This window comes from Quercus robur, chromosome 1 (genome assembly GCF_932294415.1).
Source record: "Quercus robur chromosome 1, dhQueRobu3.1, whole genome shotgun sequence".
Taxonomy (NCBI): Eukaryota; Viridiplantae; Streptophyta; class Magnoliopsida; order Fagales; family Fagaceae; genus Quercus; species Quercus robur.
Genome location: NC_065534.1, coordinates 27462140 through 27481409, shown reverse-complemented (window position 1 = coordinate 27481409; position 19270 = coordinate 27462140). Strand labels below are relative to the sequence as shown.

Here is a 19270-nt window from a genome sequence, read left to right as displayed (position 1 = left end):
AGGGCTTAAAAACGCCATTATAGGACTCCCTGAACCTGGTATGGTGGCACCTAGAAATTTTTTTTGCAGGAAAACGCCGCTATAGGGCTTTAAAACGTCACTATATGACTTAAAAACGCCACTATATGGCTCCCTCATTATGGGAGCAATCAGACTCATAAAAAAATTTGCATGAAAACGCCGCTATAGGGTTTTAAAACGTCACTATAGGGCTTAAAAACGCCGCTATAGGGCTACCTGAATATGGGGCGATGACACTTATAAATTTTTTTTTTTGCATGGAACTCGATTTCCTGAAAGTCGAGTTTCATGCAATTTTTTTTTTTTTTTTTAAAAGTTTGATTGGGCATAACTCAATTTTTATAAATTTTTTTTTTTGCATGGAACTCGATTTCCTGAAAGTCGAGTTTCATGCAAATTTTTTATTTTTTATTTTTTTATTTTTTTATTTTTTTTTTTTTAAGTTTGATTGGGCATAACTCAATTTTCTATGAATCGAGTATTTAATTGAACTCGATTTTAGAGTAATCGAGTATCGAAACAGGGGCACGCCCCTATATAGTTTGTAAACAGGGACATATTGCCAATTTTTTAAAAAATTAAGGGTAAAGTGCCAGAATCTCCTGTAACCTTATACTACAATCAATTTTGTAGCTAAACTTTGTCCATAAAGTAAATTAACTGCAGGTATTTGGCCTAGTGAAAGGCCATTATCATCCTGATTCATAGTCATAGGCACAGATGAACTGGAGGACAGAAGCAAAGGAAAGAAAGTATAGAAGTTTTTTAGAATTTAGTTTAGAATATTCTTTGCTTCCTTAGGCAATTAGCCCCAATCAATTGTCAAGGTGGATCTTAGGCTACACAGTCTAACTTATAATCCCAGAAGTTAACACTTAATAGTACATAAAAGCAATGGGATACACTCCAGATGGGATTGGAAATTACAGTAAGAAAATCACAAACTAGACACAGAAATTATACACTTGGTTTTTCTTGAATGAACGATATAGCACAATCACTCAGAGGACTACAAGTCTACAACTCATGAAACCAAAGGTTACTATTTACTAAAATTCAAATCTCCTACTTCCACTCAATGGCCAAAACTCACTCATTAGAAGGAAATGAAAAAACTGGGATGGGGGGAAAGCATCAAACCTGCTTCACAGTTCATACAATGTACCCACTACCCAGAAAAACAGTAGATGCCTCATATACACACCACAAACACTATAGTCAAAGCCACAAGATATGGAATTACGACTGTAATTGCTACTCTCTTAATGGTCTAAACCCATGATATGAAAAGTAGTATATACTATTAGTATAAATAGAGCACGTGGGGTGTGTTGCTTTGCTTTGAGTCTTTTGACTGATAATGATAGGAGAAATTTTGATAGGACTTTTAGGCGGTTTGGTTTGGTGTGTCTTGGCTCGTTTAAGTCAGCAAGACCAAGGCACACTAATGGTGTGTAAGCGTGCAAAAGCCGTTAGAGAATAGGGCTGCTTACTAATATTAGCCTCTCAATACTGCCCCAAAAGATATCTAATTGCTGCTCTTGAGTGTTGAGTGTTCACTCTTGAGTCTTGACTAGAAAAATAAGGATAGGGCGTGTCATCATTACTCATCACAAATCACAAATAAGGATAGGGTGTGTCATCATAACTCATCATCACAAAGGGCCTTTCACAGTTGTGGAAAGAGATCGTTCATATTCGTTTCATAAGATAATCATTGGTAGTCCCTATATACTTATATAACAAAATTTAGGTGCGAGCTTCTATTATGCAAAAATAAGTCAACATAACATTTGCAATTACTAACATGATTTATTATAATTGGCAATTGAATGGTCATATTCTGATAATTGAGCCACTTTTTGCTAGGACTTAGCAAGAAAAGAGCTACTAGTTGAAAGTAATTTAAAGTACAGGTCATCAAGGAAACGACTGTTGGTTGGAAGCTTCAGAGGAAAAATAAAAATCATTGGTGCAACAGTAAGTGTTAAGAAACAGTTCTTCTGGTACATTGATAAATGAAGGGAGATACATTGGATTAATTTAAATTGTAGTTCACTTTCTTTTGTTCATCCTATTTGATTCAATTTTACATATTATCTAATGAAAACAATACAAAGAGTGAGATGTTTGAAGGTAACCTCCAATAGTATTGCATGCATAAGAAAATGAAGCAGACCATATATACAATACAAGCGCTTCAATTCAACCACCAGAGTAACCCATCAACGGAGAGTCCCCAATGGCTTTTTATATGTGTACCATTTTGCAATGAGGAGAAAAACTCCCAAATTCAGCACACTCAGCACGGCCAAGAGCCAAAAGAAGTAATCGACACGACCATAATTTAAATTGTCCGGTATCCATCCAAGCTTCCCATGCCTAGTACTCACTTTGGTAACAATGGTTACAAGTAGAGTGCTCAAGTAGTTCCCTAGTGCCACAGTGGTTAGTGAGAGAGCAGAGCACAAGCTCCTTGTGGCATCGGGTGCTTGCTCATAAAAAAACTCCAACTGCCCAATGAATGTGAAAACTTCTGCACACCCTATGAGGAAATACTGAGGAACTTGCCAAAAGATGGACATAGGAATGTGCTCAAGTGTATAGTAGTTGTGCTTTCTAACAGTCTTGAGTCTTTCAAGTTCCAAAATTGCTGCAGATACCATGGCAAAGATGGATATGATGAGGCCAATGCCCATCCTCTGGAGTTGAGTTAGGCCATTTTTGTGACCAGTGAATTTTCTAGCAACTGGGACAATGATTCGATCATAGACTGGGACCCAAAAAAGGACACTAAGTGTGTCGAATATTGAAAGAGATGCTGGTGGGATCTCGAAGTTAGAGGGACCAACGTGAATATCCATGGTGTTGCCTTGCAACACAAATAAGGTGCCCATCTGACCGTAGACAGTGGCAAAGACGATACCCGTGGCCCATATAGGAAGCAACCGTATAATGGCTTTCAGCTCCTCAACTTGGGTAACTGTGCAAAGTCTCCATGGGTTTGCTGGAACCTTTATGTCATCTGTTGGTACCTCCACGGCTGCCTTGTCAAAGAACCTGAAGAATACAATATTATGCAAGGATTCATATAAGTCAGCGAAATAGGGGATGCTATAAAAAATGAAAACAGACCCACCCAGGAAATGGAAAAAAGACTCTTACATTTACACAAAAGCATTATGGGATAGTCTAGTTTGATCTGCAATATGGACATGAAATCCTTACATTTCAATTCTCACAGCAATGGGTTGGTTGTTGCAATTTTGAAGCATTAACTGATTACATTCTAGACATTGAACTGGGGGATTCCTATGCTTTTCTTTTTCCTTACTTTCTGTTTGCTTTTGAAGAGAGAATGAAAATTTACAGTTCTTCATTAAGAAATGTTACTTTATTCAGCTAAAGAATGAAGATTAGAAAAATCCTGACAAACTAGAGGGGCAGGCTAATTTTGCTCCTAAAGTACGCCAACCCTTTTGGATGGGAGGTCCTTACCCCAGGACAAAGCTATGAAGGTGAGGAAAACTGATTTCGAAACTTACTTGAAATCTTTTGTGCGCTCAAGCTTGCGGCTTCCTATAATAGCAGATTCTGCATCAGCAGTCTCATACAAAACAACAGACTTGTCAGCAGGTACTTCAACCCGGTATTTTCTAATGGATGCTACCACCACCTGACACATTCGTGTCAGAGCGCTACCCCCAGGTTTCTGGTTCCTATACAACCTTGTACCTGAAAAGAAGCTCACTACAGCAATTGCCATGGTCACTGCTGGGATGCCAAAGCCCCATCCCCAACCTACATTGTCTTGTATCCAGACCAACAAGGAAGAAGCAATGAGAGCACCAACATTGATTGAAAAATAGAACCAGTTGAAGAAAGACGATTTGTGTTTCTTCTCATTCTCATCGGAATCATCAAATTGATCAGCTCCATATGATGAGACACAAGGTTTAATCCCACCAGTGCCAAGTGCAATCAGGTAAAGTGCTAGAAAACACACTGCAGTTTGTGTAACTGTTGCATGGCAATCTTCTTTTCCAGAACACGTTGGCTTTAGGCCAGGGACTGATGCTGACAGTGTCAAAAGTGTCATCCCCTAGGTAAAATTGAAAACAATTTCATCATTTAATGAGCAAGAACACGACTCAAAGAGAAAATGCTCTGAAAACTTGGGTCAATTTTTTTGAGAATCTGAATTATATATGATTGTACGCCTGGGTAGAGTTGATAAAAGAGGAATAGAATCCTCTCAATTTCAAATGAAACAGTGTACATGCAGAGTCATCAATTAAAATTTTAAATGAAGAGGCATATATATATCTATAGATTTGTAATATTAATTTGAACCATAAAATGAATCTATTTGAAAAAAGGGATATTGGAACTGAAATAGGGGAAGAAAAGATTTATTTATCTTTGTACTTTTTCCCTAGCCATTAGGATATGTTTCCTGATGAAGTGTAATTTCAAACTTGTCTATTAACTAACACTGAAAGCAGAAATCATTCCTAATTTCAGATACCCCATAATGAATGGAGTGTTGAACTCAGTTTGCACTTCACCATGATGACTCTTAAATACACATATAGGCTGCAAAGCCTAAGTTTCAAGTGAACCAAACTTACGAAAACATAGATGATGGAGAAAATGGCAATAGTCCAATATCTTCCAAGGTAGGAATCAGCAATGAATGCGCCGATCAATGGGGTGATGTAGCATGTTCCACTCCAATTCGAGACATTGTTAGAAGCAGTAGCACTGTGCTGATTTAGTCGATTCTTAAAGTAAAGCACCAGGTTGGTGCTCATCCCATAGTATGCCAATCTTTCGCAACATTCATTTCCTGTTGATGAAAGATGAGCATCTTATTCAAAGCATAACTAGATTTACTAGTAGTATAAGAAGATGGATTGCAAAATATATACCAAGAATAAAGGGACAGGCCTTCCAGGTTCCAGTTTTGGTTTTATCAGCTGGATTTCCATGGTGATCTACAGTCCCATCTTTCGTGTACTTATCATCATCTTCTCCCATGGTTTTTCAGAAACTTCTTGTGTTTGCTCACTCTTTTTAGGGGATTTACTCAAAAGCCAATCAACTCAGAACTTGAGGTAGAGCTAATAGTACACTAAATAAGAAGCACAAAGTACTTTAATTAGAATAATTATTATGGCATACCAGACTTGTTACAAAATTGGAACAGATCCCCTCCAGAGTCAATTTCATGGTTCAGATTTTAGTATTTAGATCTAACAGTGTATACATTGTCATGTCAGTTAAAACTTTAAATGATGTGGCACTAGATATACCTTTACTTTTGTAATATATCTAATCTGAACTATAAAATGATGGACAAAGTTTCTCTCCAAACTAATTTGGAGAGAAACCCTTTAAACACCCACTAAAAAATTAACACATTTATATATTTTGAAAATATAATTGTTGAATTGCATGTTCTTTAAGTTATTAACGTGCATGTCATATTTCATTCAAATTGGATGCTAATTATTATTCGATCTATAAATGTATCTTTTATTCATAATTTAAGACTACAAAACTTGAAATATAAACATTTGATTGATGACATAGAAATTGATTAGTTGATCTTCTTGAAATTTTGCAAAGGTGAAGGATATTAATAAGAAAATGTAATCTAATGGTGGATTTTTCAAAATTCACATCCAATAAAAAAAGAAAAAAGATATAAGGGGAGTTTGAATGTTTCTCACCAAACTTGTCCTAAAAAAAATCCAATTCAAATGGAGCCTATTCTAAGTAGTTTTGCAAATTAACTGCAGGCAATTGGCCCGGTGAAAAGCCATTATCATCCTGATTCATAGTCATATGCACAGATGAACAGGAGGACAGAAGTAAAGGAAAGAAAGTTTAGAAGTTTTAGAATTTAGTTCAGAATATTCTCTGCTTCCTTTGGGAATTATCAAGAAGCCCCAATCAATTGTCAAGATATCTTAGGCTACACACAGTCTAATATCTATATTTACAGTACATAAAAGCAATGACATAAACTGTAGATGGGATTGGAAACTACTGTAAGAAAATCACAAACTAGACACAGAAATTATACATTTGGCTTTTTCTTGAATGAATGATATATACTACAATTCATGAAACCAAAGGTTACCATTTACCAATTCAAATATCCTCCTTCCACTCAAAGGACAAAACTCACTCATTAATAAAAGGAAATGAAAATACTGGGATGAGGGGCAAAGCATCAAACCTGGTACTTCACAGTTCATCCTATGTACCCAGAAAGAAAAGCAGTAGATGCCTCTTATACACACCACAGATTCTTTAGTCAGAGCCACAAGATATGGAATCTGGACTGTAATATCTACTCTCTAATGGTCACAACCCATGATATGAAAAGTCGTATATACCATTAGTATTAGAAAGATTACGTGGCTTTGCTTTGAATCTTTTGACTATTCTTGATAATGATGAGAGAAATTCTGATAGGAATAGGAGTTTTAGACGTCGGTTTCATTTGGCGTGTCATGGCCGCTAGTTTAAGTCAGCATGACCGTGGGCTCACTAACGGCGTGTATGAGTGCAAAAGCTGTAAGGGAGTAATTATTAGACTCCCTTTCTCACGTAATCGTGAGTTCTACTAATTAAATTTTCAGTAAAATTAAAAAGGGTATATATTTATTGTACTCGAAGTATTTAATAATTTTGCATAAGGGAGTGGGGCTAGTTGCTAATATCTAGTCTCTCATTACTGCCCAAAAGAAATCTAATTGCAAATGGACGACCAGTTTATTTGCTGCTCTTGAGTGTTCACTCTTGAGTCTTGATTAGAAAAATGAGGATAGGGGTGTCATCAACTCATCATCACTCATACAAATAAGGATAGGGTGTCATCATAACCTATCATCACTAAGTGCTTTAGGTGGGTGTGGAAAGGGAGCATTTATATTTATCTTCGTAGTATAAGTAACAATAAGCCAAAATAAAATTCTCAATTACCGACACAATGATCAATTATGATTGGTATATAATAAAAATTGTATCAATATTAGACCCATGTGTAAGTGATGTGTCAACAATAAATTTCCAACTTTAACAAGTTTGTGAAAAGAGTTGTTCCTGGCAATACATAGCCAAGCAAAGGGCTCCATTGTGAACTAGATCATTTACCAAATGCAAGGAGCCGTGCTGAAAGTGAAGGCAGCAAGTTAAGAGTTTGAAGTAATCATAAAAAAAAAACCTCAGCAAAAAAGAAGTAATCATAAAAAATAAAAAAAATAAATTAAAGAGTTGAAAGTTGAAAAGTCGGAATAAGGAAACCAAGTTTGGCAAGGCAATGTTTTTAGTTTTTACATACACACACAAGCTAGAAGGGAAAGCTATTTTTAATTTTTTATTTACTTTGACTGAGAGTGAGACAGAATCATAACATTAAATGGATGAGGATAATTCTTTACCTCATTCACCTTATGCAATGTTAATGTTTATCCAACACACTGCACAAATAAACAAGAAGTTTCAACTTTCAAGGCCTTTTATGAAATCTGTTCTAATTGAAGCTTTAATTGGAAAAAGTGAGGAGGCTTTGCTGGGGATGGACAAGTAGGGACGTTGAGTACAAGAAAGTCCTCCAGCTCTGCATGTGCGCCTACCAGCAAGATCCGAACAGTTTCTTTTATAATAAATCGAATTTATTAATAGTAATTTGTAGATCCATTGTATAATAATTTCATAAACTACGCTGTCACTCATTTATAATAATAATAATAATTATATCATTATGCTTATTTCTCCGTGACGTTGGGTTCACCAATTCTGGTAGTATAGTTCCTATACATTAGCATCAACTAATACTATAATTTAAAAATTTTTGGATTCTTTCAGGTTATTATTTTTTTATTAAAGAAGAGTCATATATATTATAAACAAGCAGTCTTGTGTGTATTATTCTCAAAAAAAAAAAAAAAAAAAAAAAAAGCAGTCTTGTGTGTATACTGTATAGTGTAATTCTCTAGTCATTACCGTACATACCACAAATTAAGATTCCCTTTCTGTTTTGTTTTTGTTGGTTAAGAACTAATTATGGTTGACTACTATTAAAGAAAGCTTCTGGAAACTATTTTGAGAGAGAAATCTATTCTTGAATTGATTAGAATGAGAAAAATGAATTAATTAGTTTTTACACTGATGCTCTGCTTTTATACACGAGTTAACAGAGCTAAGAGGGAAAATCAATAATCTAACTAACTCTTAACAGACTAACTAACTCTAATACAGCTGTACACTTCTTAATCCTCTCACGTGTTTGCTGTCCCACGTGCCAATCACTTAAGCTAAGTGATGTCGTTTTTCTTTCATCTTTCCTTTCTTCTTTTTCTTGTGCACTCTGTCGTTTAGATCATCACTGCAGCTGTGTCGTTCTTCTTTCTTTGTCTTCATGCCTTCTTTCTCAATCACACCTTCTTTCTCAATTACATATTCAACACTCCCCCTCAAGTCATGATTTACAGAATCATTGACTTGGCTAGTTGAAGTCTTCAGATTTGGGGAGTAAATATCAATCAAACCCAGACAGTTGATCAACTTGCTAAAGGCTGGAAATCCTAAAGCTTTGGTGAAGATGTCTGCTGTTTGAAATTGACTTGAAACATGAAAGGTTTTAATTACACCTTCTGCTATCTTGTCCCTGACCAAGTGACAGTCAACTTCTATGTGTTTTGTTCGCTCGTGGAAGACAGGATTTGCTGCTATATGCAATGCAGCTTGGTTGTCACAGAAAAGCTGAGCACTGCATGGATGATCAACTTTTAAGTCTCTTAGTAATTGAAGAACCCACACGATTTCACAGGTTGTTGTAGCCATTGACCTGTACTCTGCCTCTGCTGAAGACCTAGAGACTGTACTCTGCTTCTTGGACCTTCATGAGATTAAAGAATCTCCTAAGAACACACTGTAACCTGTGATTGATCTTCTGGTGTCAGGGCAGCCAGCCTAATCAGCATCACAGAAAGCCTTTACTTGCATTGTGGAGTTGCTGGAGAAAAACAAACCTCTGCCTGGAGTGCCTTTCAAGTACTGCAACACTCTATTGACTGCCAGCATATGAGGCTCTCTTGGTTCAGCTAGAAATTGACTCAACCTATGCACTGCATAAGTGATGTTAGGTCTGGTTAAGGTGAGATAGAGCAATCTTCCTATTAGTTTTCTGTACTGACTTGCATCTGGAATCAGCTTGCCTGCATCTTTTGAAAGATGTAAATTTTGTTCCATTGGAGTCCTAAGTGGTTTAGACCCCAAGAAACCTGTATCATGCAGAATTTCCAAACAATACTTCCTCTGGTTCAAACTTATACCCTTTTCACTTCTAGCAACTTCTAAACCCAAAAAATACTTCAATAAGCCTAAGTCTTTTAAGCCAAACTTAGTATCAAGCAATTGCTTCAAGTCAGCAATGCAGCTAGGATCATTTCCTGTGAGCAAAATGTCATCTACATATACTAGCAAAGCAGTGAAAGAAGCACCTTTAGTGTATGTGAAGAGAGAGTAATCTGCCTTGGATTGGATAAAACCAAAATTCAACAAGGTGGAAGAGAACTTAGCAAACCATTGCCTAGAGGCCTGTTTCAAGCCATATAGACTTTTGTTGAGTTTGCAAACCAAAGGACTAGAATTAGGACCAGAAGAACACTCCCCCTTGCTGTGAAAACCAGGTGGAAGGCTCATGTAAACTTCTTCATCCAAGTCACCATGAAGAAAAGCATTGTTTACATCCATTTGGTGAAGAGCCCAACCTTTCACAGCAGCCAAAGACAACACCATCCTGACAGAAACAGATTTGGCTACAGGGGAGAAGGTATCAGTGTAGTCAAGACCCTCCCTTTGTGTGTATCCTTTGGCAACCAAACGAGCTTTATGTCTTTCAATAGAGCCATCAGATTTATACTTAGTCCTAAAGACCCATTTACAGCCAATAGGAATCTTGCCAGGAGGAAGAAAAGTTAAGGACCAAGTGTTGGTAAGTTCAAGGGCTGCAATCTCCTTATCCATAGCAGCTCTCCAATCAGGGGATTGAACAGCCTCTTGGAAGGAAGAAGGGTCAGGGGAGGTGGAATCAATGTCCATGACAAACTTCTTGTAATGTTTAGTAAGGTTGGAATAGGTGAGACAAGCGAAAATGTCATAAGGGAGGCCAGGTGAAGGTGAAAGTGGGCTGGAGGTGACAGATTTGCAAGAATAATCCTTTAGGTAAGGTGGAGGGTTATGTGATCTAATGGATTTCCTGAGAGGCCTAGAAACAGGCATAGAAACAAGATCATGCTCAGAATCAACAACAAGTGGAGTGACATGTGGAATTGGGGAAGGTAATGGAGAAATGGAAATCTGATCTGCAGAAACATTATCTGCAGAATCAGGGAGTGTAGCTGGACTTTCATTTAAGAAGGTGGAATCTGAAAAACAAGAATTAGGAACAGAAAGAGGCAAAACAAGTGAAGCTGAATCAACAGAGGAAGAATCAGTAAGGTTCTCAATTGAAGAAGAAGATCCAGAGGCAAAAGGAAAGATGTGTTCATAGAAAATCACATCTCTAGAGACAAAAATGGAATTTGTTGCGAAATCCATGACCTTGTACCCTTTAATACCACTGGGATATCCTAAAAAAATGCATTTTCTTGCTCTTGAGGCAAATTTGTGCCGGTTTTGACAAAGTGTGGAAGTAAAACATAGACAACCAAAGGTTCTCATATGGACATATGAGGGAGATGTGTGAAAGAGCATTTCAAAGGGAGTTTTATTTTGTAAGTGTTTAGAGGGTAGCCTGTTGATGAGATAGACTGCAGTGAGGATGCAGTCACCCCACATTTTCAAAGGCAAGGAAGAATGAAATCTCAAAGCCCTTGCAACATTTAAAATGTGTTGATGTTTCCTCTCAACAATTGCATTTTGTTGAGGGGTTTCAACACAAGTTAATTGATGCAAAATACCCTTTGATTTGAAAAAATCTTTCATAAAGAATTCTGTCCCATTATCACTTCTAAGACATTTGATTTTTGCACTAAATTGTGTTTCAACCATGTTGGAAAAGTGTTCAACAAGACCCTGTGTTTCTGATTTGGATTTAAGTAAATAGACCCAAGTACATCTAGAGTGATCATCCACAATGGTAAGAAAGTATTTGTAACCTTCAATAGTTGGAACTGAAAAGGGTCCCCAAAGGTCACAATGCACAAGAACAAAGATACAATTAGAGACATGACTGCTATTAGGAAAAGATAACCTCTTTTGTTTGGCAAAATGGCAAATGTCACAACAGGCTGCTTTATTAGGATTTAAACCAGATGCAAACTTATTTAGTAATGACAATTTTGCATAAGAAGGATGCCCTAAACGGAAATGCCACAAATCAGCATTATTGATAGAGTTATTACTAACAGAAGGAATAGAAGTAGGTATCTGTGATGAGGCAGCAAGGACAGATGAAGATGGAGGACTTTGTTGCAAAAGATAAAGGCCTTTTGATGCTTTACCCAGTCCAATCATGTTCCAATTGGCCAGGTCCTGGATAAAGCAAAAAGAACCAAAGAATACAAGGCAACAAAAAGATGTTTTAGTGAGTTGGCTGACTGATATGAGATTAAAAGTAAAGGAAGGGACACAAAGAACCCCATAAAGAGTGAGTTGATCTGAGACATGGACTGTGCCTATGTGAGTAACTAAAGCTCTCTCTCCATTTGGTAAGTAAACATGAGTGTTAATGGTAGAAGTAATGGAGGTTAAGCAAGCTACTGAATGAACCATATGATCTGAGGCACCAGTGTCAATGATCCATTCATTGGTTTTATGAGCATGCCTATCAACTATATGTGCAGAAAAAATGGAATGGGAAAAGTTTGGAGGCAACCAGAAGGGATTACCTGAAAAATTTGCAAGATAAGGCATGGAAGAACTGGGGCCTGTAGCAGCATTAGCACCATTCAGTGGAGACTGAACTGAAGCAGCTTGGTGATGAGAAGCTTGAGAGCCATTTGACTGAGAAGTAAGGAAAGAAAGTAACTGCTCACATTGGCTCTGAGTGATAGGACATTGAGGTGCACTGAATTGAGATTGGGCTGCCCTAAATTGAGGCTGTGGCATGGTCAATTGTGGTGCATAATGCATCTGATCAGGTTGGTTATGAAAATTGGACATAGACTGAGAAACAACATTCCTAAAGCCACCATTGTTGCAAAAGAGATTTCCAAATGATCCATTGCCACTGCTGGAAACCTGATTAGCCAATGCCTTCCCTTTGTGCTTATATCCTGGAGGATACCCGTGCAATTTGTAGCACTTGTCTGCTACATGACCAACAAATCCACAATGAGTGCACACAGGCCTTTCCTTCTTTGCATTGCCATTCTTTCCCCCTTGATTACCCTAAGGTACTCCCTGATTCCAGCCTTGATGAACTTGATTCCATCCTTGATGACCTTGATACCCCTTTGAATTAGGGTTATTAGCATATAAAGCTGTTGGTTCAATGACCAAATCAGCTTGACCAACTTGCCTGCGTTTTTCTTCTTGTAAAATCAAAGAATATGCTTTGTTCAAAACAGGTAGTGGCTCAGTAATTAAGATATGACTAGTAACAGTGGAGTAACTGTCATTGAGTCCCATAAGGAATCGAAAAACTTGATCTTTTTGCTGAGCACACAATTGATTTCTTTGAGAACCACAAGTGCAAATACAGGTACAAGCAGAGAAAGACTGAAAATGCACAAGTTCATCCCACAAAATCTTGAACTTAGTGAAATAAGAACTCACCGATAAGGAACCTTGTGAAAGTTTCGAAATTTCTTTCTGAATTTCAAAGAATCTTGGAACATTTGGCTGAGAGAACCTATCACGCATGTCAATCCATAATTCCCTTGCAGTGTGAATATACATAACACTGGTAGCTAGATCCTTGTTCAAGGAATTCACCATCCATGAAAGGATTGTAGTGTTTGCTCTGTGCCATGCATTATACAAAGGATGGGAGAGATCAGGTGTAGAAATTGAACCATCAAGAAAGCCAAATTTGTTCCTACCACTGAGAGATAGAAACACAGCCCTCGACCAACTGAGATAATTTTCTGGACCGATCAACGGTTGAGAAACCAGAACAACATCAGATGGTGGAATGAAATAAGGGCTCGAAGGATTGGTATTCACATCATCCATTGAAGGAGCTTGATTGGATGATCTACGATTCTCAGTACCAGAAGCGTTTGGAAGAGTTTCAGAATCTGAAGCAGCGTTAGAGACGGAAGCCATTGATGAACTATTGAAGCTCTGATACCATATTAAAGAAAGCTTCTGGAAACTATTTTGAGAGAGAAATCTATTCTTGAATTGATTAGAATGAGAAAAATGAATTAATTAGTTTTTACACTGATGCTCTGCTTTTATACACGAGTTAACAGAGCTAAGAGGGAAAATCAATAATCTAACTAACTCTTAACAGACTAACTAACTCTAATACAGCTGTACACTTCTTAATCCTCTCACGTGTTTGCTGTCCCACGTGCCAATCACTTAAGCTAAGTGATGTCGTTTTTCTTTCATCTTTCCTTTCTTCTTTTTCTTGTGCACTCTGTCGTTTAGATCATCACTGCAGCTGTGTCGTTCTTATTTCTTTGTCTTCATGCCTTCTTTCTCAATTACATATTCAACAACTACCGAGGGTTTGAAGTTTGAACTTGATTACTTGAAGAGTTAATATAAAAGTAGGGACATTAATTTATTAGATTCTACCATTCTTTTTCTTTTATGCTAAAGATATGTCATCATGTGATATGACTCATATCATATGAGGCCGCTTTAAGATTCAACAACGCCTAAAAAAAAGTCACTGATTCAGTGTGAACATCTTCTTTTGGGGGGACCCCATAAACCTTGAGAGTGGACATTATTGATTGTTATATGATAATGTGTAAGCGTGAAAGAAAAGGCCCAGTGTTGTTGTGCGTTGAATTCTAAAACCAAAATGATTAAATGACAAAATAGCCGCACAAGAAGAGGGGGGCTATTCCTTTAGACTAACGCACTGTATTATTGTATTACCATTCTTACATGGTTTGCCTGCCTTGCCGTGTCTAAATTCTTAAACAATAGGCTTAGCTTAGCAAAATGTTAAACAGGAAAAGCCAAGAGAGCTTGTCTCTCTTCCTCAATTTCTCTCCTGTCAAAGTGCCAACTGGCCAACTCTGCAAATTATTGGCATTATTCCAGGCCTCACCTCAGCCTAATTGAACACATAATGATGTTGTGCACACAATAAAAAGTCACAATAATTTCATAAAGATCTTAAATTAACATGTCACGTTTGTGTAAGTTGATATGCTAATTTAAGAATATTATGAATTATTGTAATTTTTTGTTGTGTTGAATACAAGAATCATAATAGAAGATGATCCTTGAACTGTTATAAACTGTTGAGTTGATGGGCTAGATTTGAGACACGTTATATGAGATATTTTCTCATGTCTTAAGACTTTTGAGTAAAGTAATTTTTTGCTTATATAGCACAGCTTGAATCGGATGAATCTTCGTACTCTATTATGTCTCCTTTGAAAGAGCATCTATTAATTATTATAACTAATCTTCAATATGATCCAATCCCAAACACCCCCATCCTCTCCCCTCATCTTTTTTCTTGCTTTCTTTATTCTTTCAATTTATACCATGTTTCTTTTGTTTCAATAGAAAATGTTTTACTAAGAAAAATGTTTTTTAGTGGAAAATATGTTCTAAAAAATACTAATCTATTTGTACTTGATCATAAATCATAAAATAATCTCAAAACTATTTTATGTTGTTTGGTTCTCACGAAAAATCATTATATTTCATGGGGAAGGTGGCAACAAAGGCAATAGTGATGGAGGCAGCGGTGAAAAGGGTAGTAGTGGTGCTTGTGGTGGTGGTGGTAGTAACGATGTTGGTCGCATAAAAGAATGGAGAGGGTAAGAGTAAAAGAGAATTTTTTTTTAAAAAAAAAGCATTTTTATTGCCTATTTGTTGGGTTATTTTTTCATTGACATTGAAAAATATTTTCTATTGATCAAGATTTTCCTTCTTACCAAACTTCAAGAAATACAAAAATATTTGAAAAATAAATATTTTCCATCAAAACAAACAGAATGTTAATAATTTTTTTTAACATTTAATCTTTACCACATCTTCATAGGGCTATAAATGGGCTAAGTCAAGTCAAGTATTACATGTTTAGGATTGTTCATTTAATTTTAATTTGGACACAACAGGAGCTTGAGTTCATCACCAAATTTGATTATATTTTCAAATTTGGTTCATTTTCTTATCGAATAAACTCGAGCTTGTTCAAATGTTACTTGATTAGCTTATTTTTTTCTCGTATATAATGAACACTACGAGTAAATTTTTTTACCCCTTCATAAATCTAGACATCAAAACACTTAATGACACATGTTTTGACCACAATTTGCTAAGTTATAACTTTGGATCTAATAGACTTGTTATGAGCTAGCTTGTTCACAAACACATTATATTTTGTTTGATCCCAACTTGTTTAATTGACTTTTTTTAAAAAAAAATTTTAATTTAATTTTTATAAGAACTTGATTAATAGTTTAGTTACTTAAGTCTAAATTTAGACTTACATTTGACCAATATGCTAAATATACGGGTTGTGTATTATAAATATTAAATTTATGGAATATATGAGTGTGATTTATGTAGTTCAAAAAGTCAATAATCACATTAATTTTATAATAATTCTATGTAGTTTTTCAGGATAAATGTAGGATATTATAATAAAAACTGCATTAAGCATGGTAATACAAATTAGACGAATCCAGAACATACAACAAGGCCTCCGCTTTTGGAGAGGGAAATTAAAAACAACAAAATCACAACCCCTTTAATTAACAAGAGCATCAAATTTTTTTAATAAACTCCTAAACACATGCTCAATACTACTATGAGGGAAGTTGTTTAACAAATGCCAGCAATAAAAAAACAATTTTTTATTTGAAGATTCCATGAGTGGGAGAATTGAGAGTTTTTTTTTTTTTTTTTTTTTTTTTTTTTTTTTTTCTTTTTGGTAAAAGATAGACATAATTATTGATTGGTTTGACCAACTTTAAAGTGACTAGTCTTGAAATTCAACAAGACACTTTTTAATATTTTTAATGGAGATATTCGAGATTTCAAAAGCTAACAAATACAGTACAATTTAATATTTTTTATATTTGAGAAGAGAGAAGTCAGTTTAAATTTTGTCTAATCAAGTGGGCCCCATGATTTTCAACATATTTACAAAAATGCCATTAAAAAGTAATGTTATTTGAAAACTGAAAACAGGTAAGATAAATTTTCTAAATTTAGTATTTAAACATCCTAAAATGAGCAATGTAACTCAAACACTCCAATACAAAATATTCTTACCAAACATGGTTTTTTTTTTTTTTTTTTTTTTTTTTTTTTTTTTTTTTTTTTTTTTTTTTTTTTAAGCCCATAGTTTTCAGTGTTTAAACACTGAAAATTGTTATTCAAACACCCTAACCAAACAAGCTCCAAAACTCGAAGATTACACAAGGTCACAAACCATGACATTAATAGCTCTAAAATTATAATTATAAAAAAAATTATAAAAAAAAAAAATTGATCCGTATCCCATTGTAGTTCCTCAAGTTCATTGCTGCATATAAATTGCAATACCTCGAACTGACTTTTCAGCCGAATCTTTAAACTTTTTTTGCCATTTTGCCTTTGGAAACTTTTGGCCAAGGTAAATATCTTTATCAAATTATTTTCGAAAGGAAGAAAAGTGAAGAAGCCAATAAAGGGCGTTGTGAGAGCCTGTGGGGAGTATGTTTTTTGGGTTGGGCCATATAATGCTGTTTTTGGAAAGATGTAGTATTGTACTTATGTCTTTACTCTTTGGGACCGGCCTTATAATCCTGTTGGAAAGATGTAACATTGTAGTACGTATTGGGTTGGGCCATATAATGATGTTGGAAAGATGTAAATGTATTATTCTAATCTTTTAGAAAACAATCATATGAAAATGATAATCAAAGCGTGGTTTAAAACTCTCAAAATCGAAACCACAACTTATATGATATGTTTATCAAATATAAAATGACCTTTTCATTAACAGGGTCTTTTAAATTTGGATCAGAAAAGGTCCACCATTTTGTAAATACTAGTACCGAAATGACATTGTCTTAAAATTCAAGTGATAGTCTAGTGATAATGATATTTTTTTGTAATGCTGATATTTGTAATTCGGACTTATTTACTTATTTCCAAAAATATAAAGGGCTTTCTTTTGACATTTTTAGCACAGCTCAACTCAAGGCTCCAAAAAAGCAAGAACACATTTCTAAAGGATTACTCAAAGGAACTAAACGAATCTACAAACTAGATGCTATTAGTGTCTTGAAATTCCAAAATCATTTGGATATTTTTGTTCCAGCCCACCAACTCTCACCCATTTGATTGTTGCATGCAATTGACATCGTAGGAACTAGGAACCAATAATGCTAACTAAATTTATTTATTTTGTTGAGAAAATAATGCTAACTAAATTCTTTGTGCGTCATTGCATGATAATGACACTTTTGGTCACTTACGTATAAATTGGATTTAAATCGGAAAATTAGTTTCATTCATGATTCATGCTACAAACTAGGATAATACTAATAATTTTTTCTTCCAAAAAAAAATTTATTTTCCACCAAAACAAACCTAATATTAATATTTGTTTTAACATTTAATTTTTACCACATCCTCATAGGATTATAAATAAGCCAAGTCAAGCCAAGTATTACATGTTTAGGATTATTCATTTAATTTCAATTTGGTCATAAGCCAAACTTGAGTTCATCATCTGTGGGGGCCGGTTAGTCACTAAAAATTATTAAAGTCAAGTTAGTTGGGTCTGTGGCCCATCCGAGGACGTAAAGCTATTCGAGGAGGCCCATATCAAGTTGTAGGGGTAACCAAACGAAAGGAAGAGTAGATGTCACGCAAGGTGAGTTTAGTATTCGTCCGAGGACAAAATCCTTCTCGGCAATATGAGTCCGAGGATGACCAGAACGCCACCTTGTTACAAACGTACTTCGGAGCTACGTCACCACTAAAAGTGGGATAGGGGACCAGAGGTAAGAAAGAGAAGGCAAATAAATATCTATAACAACAGCTGCCTCCGCATTAATTGCCTCTCAACCAACTCTCTGGCCGCATTAATGTAGAGGTGATGCCTGAACAGTGATGAAGCAGCCTTACAGCTGCTAGTATGAGGTTCCAGAAGGTGTTAGATGTGACAGAAAGAGATCCCTTGAACCCAACTTACACGTGTGTGGTAAAGATGATATGAAGAAGGCAGTATATAACATGAAAGAAAGCATTGAGAAAAGGGGATCGAAACATCAGAAAACAGAGAATACTCAGAAGAAAGCCTTGAGAACAAAAGAACTAAACTTGTTTCAAAAGAAAAAATTAATTGTTGTAGCTGTGTTAATCCATCTATTAACATGTGGTTTAATCGTTTTTCTTTTAGAGTTAACCTAGTTCTTGAGTACCCACGCTCTACAAATTTTATTGTTTGGGCCTTTAACGTACGAACCCAATACTAGTTTGAGGTCGTTACAAATTGAGTCCTTACATCATCAAATTAAATTATATTTTCAAATTTGGTTCATTTTCTTTTTAAATAAACTCGAACTTGTTAACAAGTTATTTAATTAACTTATTGTTTTCTCATATATAATAAACACTACAAGTACAAGTAAATGTTTTTACCCCTTCATAAATCTAGACTTCAAAACACTTACATGACACATGATACATGTTTTGATCATAGTTTACCAAGTTATAACTTTGAACCTAATAGGCTTATTACAAGCTTGTTCACAAATTCATTATATTATGTTTGAGCTCAACTTGTTTAATAGAGTTTTTTATTTTTTATTTTTTATTTATTTTTTAATTCTATTATTTTTATGAGGACTTGTTTTATATAATTAAGTCTAAACTTAAACTTGCACTTGGTCAATATGCTAAATATACGTCATATTTGTTGTGTATTCTAAATAGGGCAAGAATTTGCTGCAAACTAAGTTGCAGCAATTCTTGCAAAATGCATGTGTTAAGTAGCCATTTGGTGAAAAATTCAATCTTGACATGGAAGTTTTTATTTAAATATAAGGTTGGATAATTGTCTATCTAAGTTATTGACACATGTACATTT

At 35.4% G+C, this 19270-nt stretch overlaps 2 protein-coding genes across 4 annotated transcripts in view; both read right to left on the bottom strand.

Annotated features, from left to right (window-relative positions):
* The window catches only part of LOC126727848 (protein NRT1/ PTR FAMILY 8.2-like), a 57008-nt gene that overhangs the window by 17921 nt on the left and 19817 nt on the right, over nucleotides 1-19270 (bottom strand). The gene's annotated exons all lie outside the window — the stretch shown is intronic.
* The window catches only part of LOC126727829 (protein NRT1/ PTR FAMILY 8.2-like), an 80418-nt gene continuing 63154 nt past the window's right edge, over nucleotides 2007-19270 (bottom strand). For 2 of the 3 annotated variants that reach the window (XM_050433749.1, XM_050433754.1), the window contains exons 2-5: nucleotides 4953-5155; nucleotides 4653-4870; nucleotides 3567-4123; nucleotides 2007-3081 (exon numbers count right to left, since the gene is read on the bottom strand). In XM_050433749.1, coding sequence (XP_050289706.1) covers nucleotides 2247-3081; nucleotides 3567-4123; nucleotides 4653-4870; nucleotides 4953-5061 — 1719 coding nt within the window. In that variant the 5' untranslated portion in view covers nucleotides 5062-5155 and the 3' untranslated portion in view covers nucleotides 2007-2246. Of the gene's footprint in view, nucleotides 3082-3566; nucleotides 4124-4652; nucleotides 4871-4952; nucleotides 5156-6268; nucleotides 6498-19270 lie in introns of those variants that run through there. The other variant, XM_050433741.1, reaches the window with a different exon arrangement.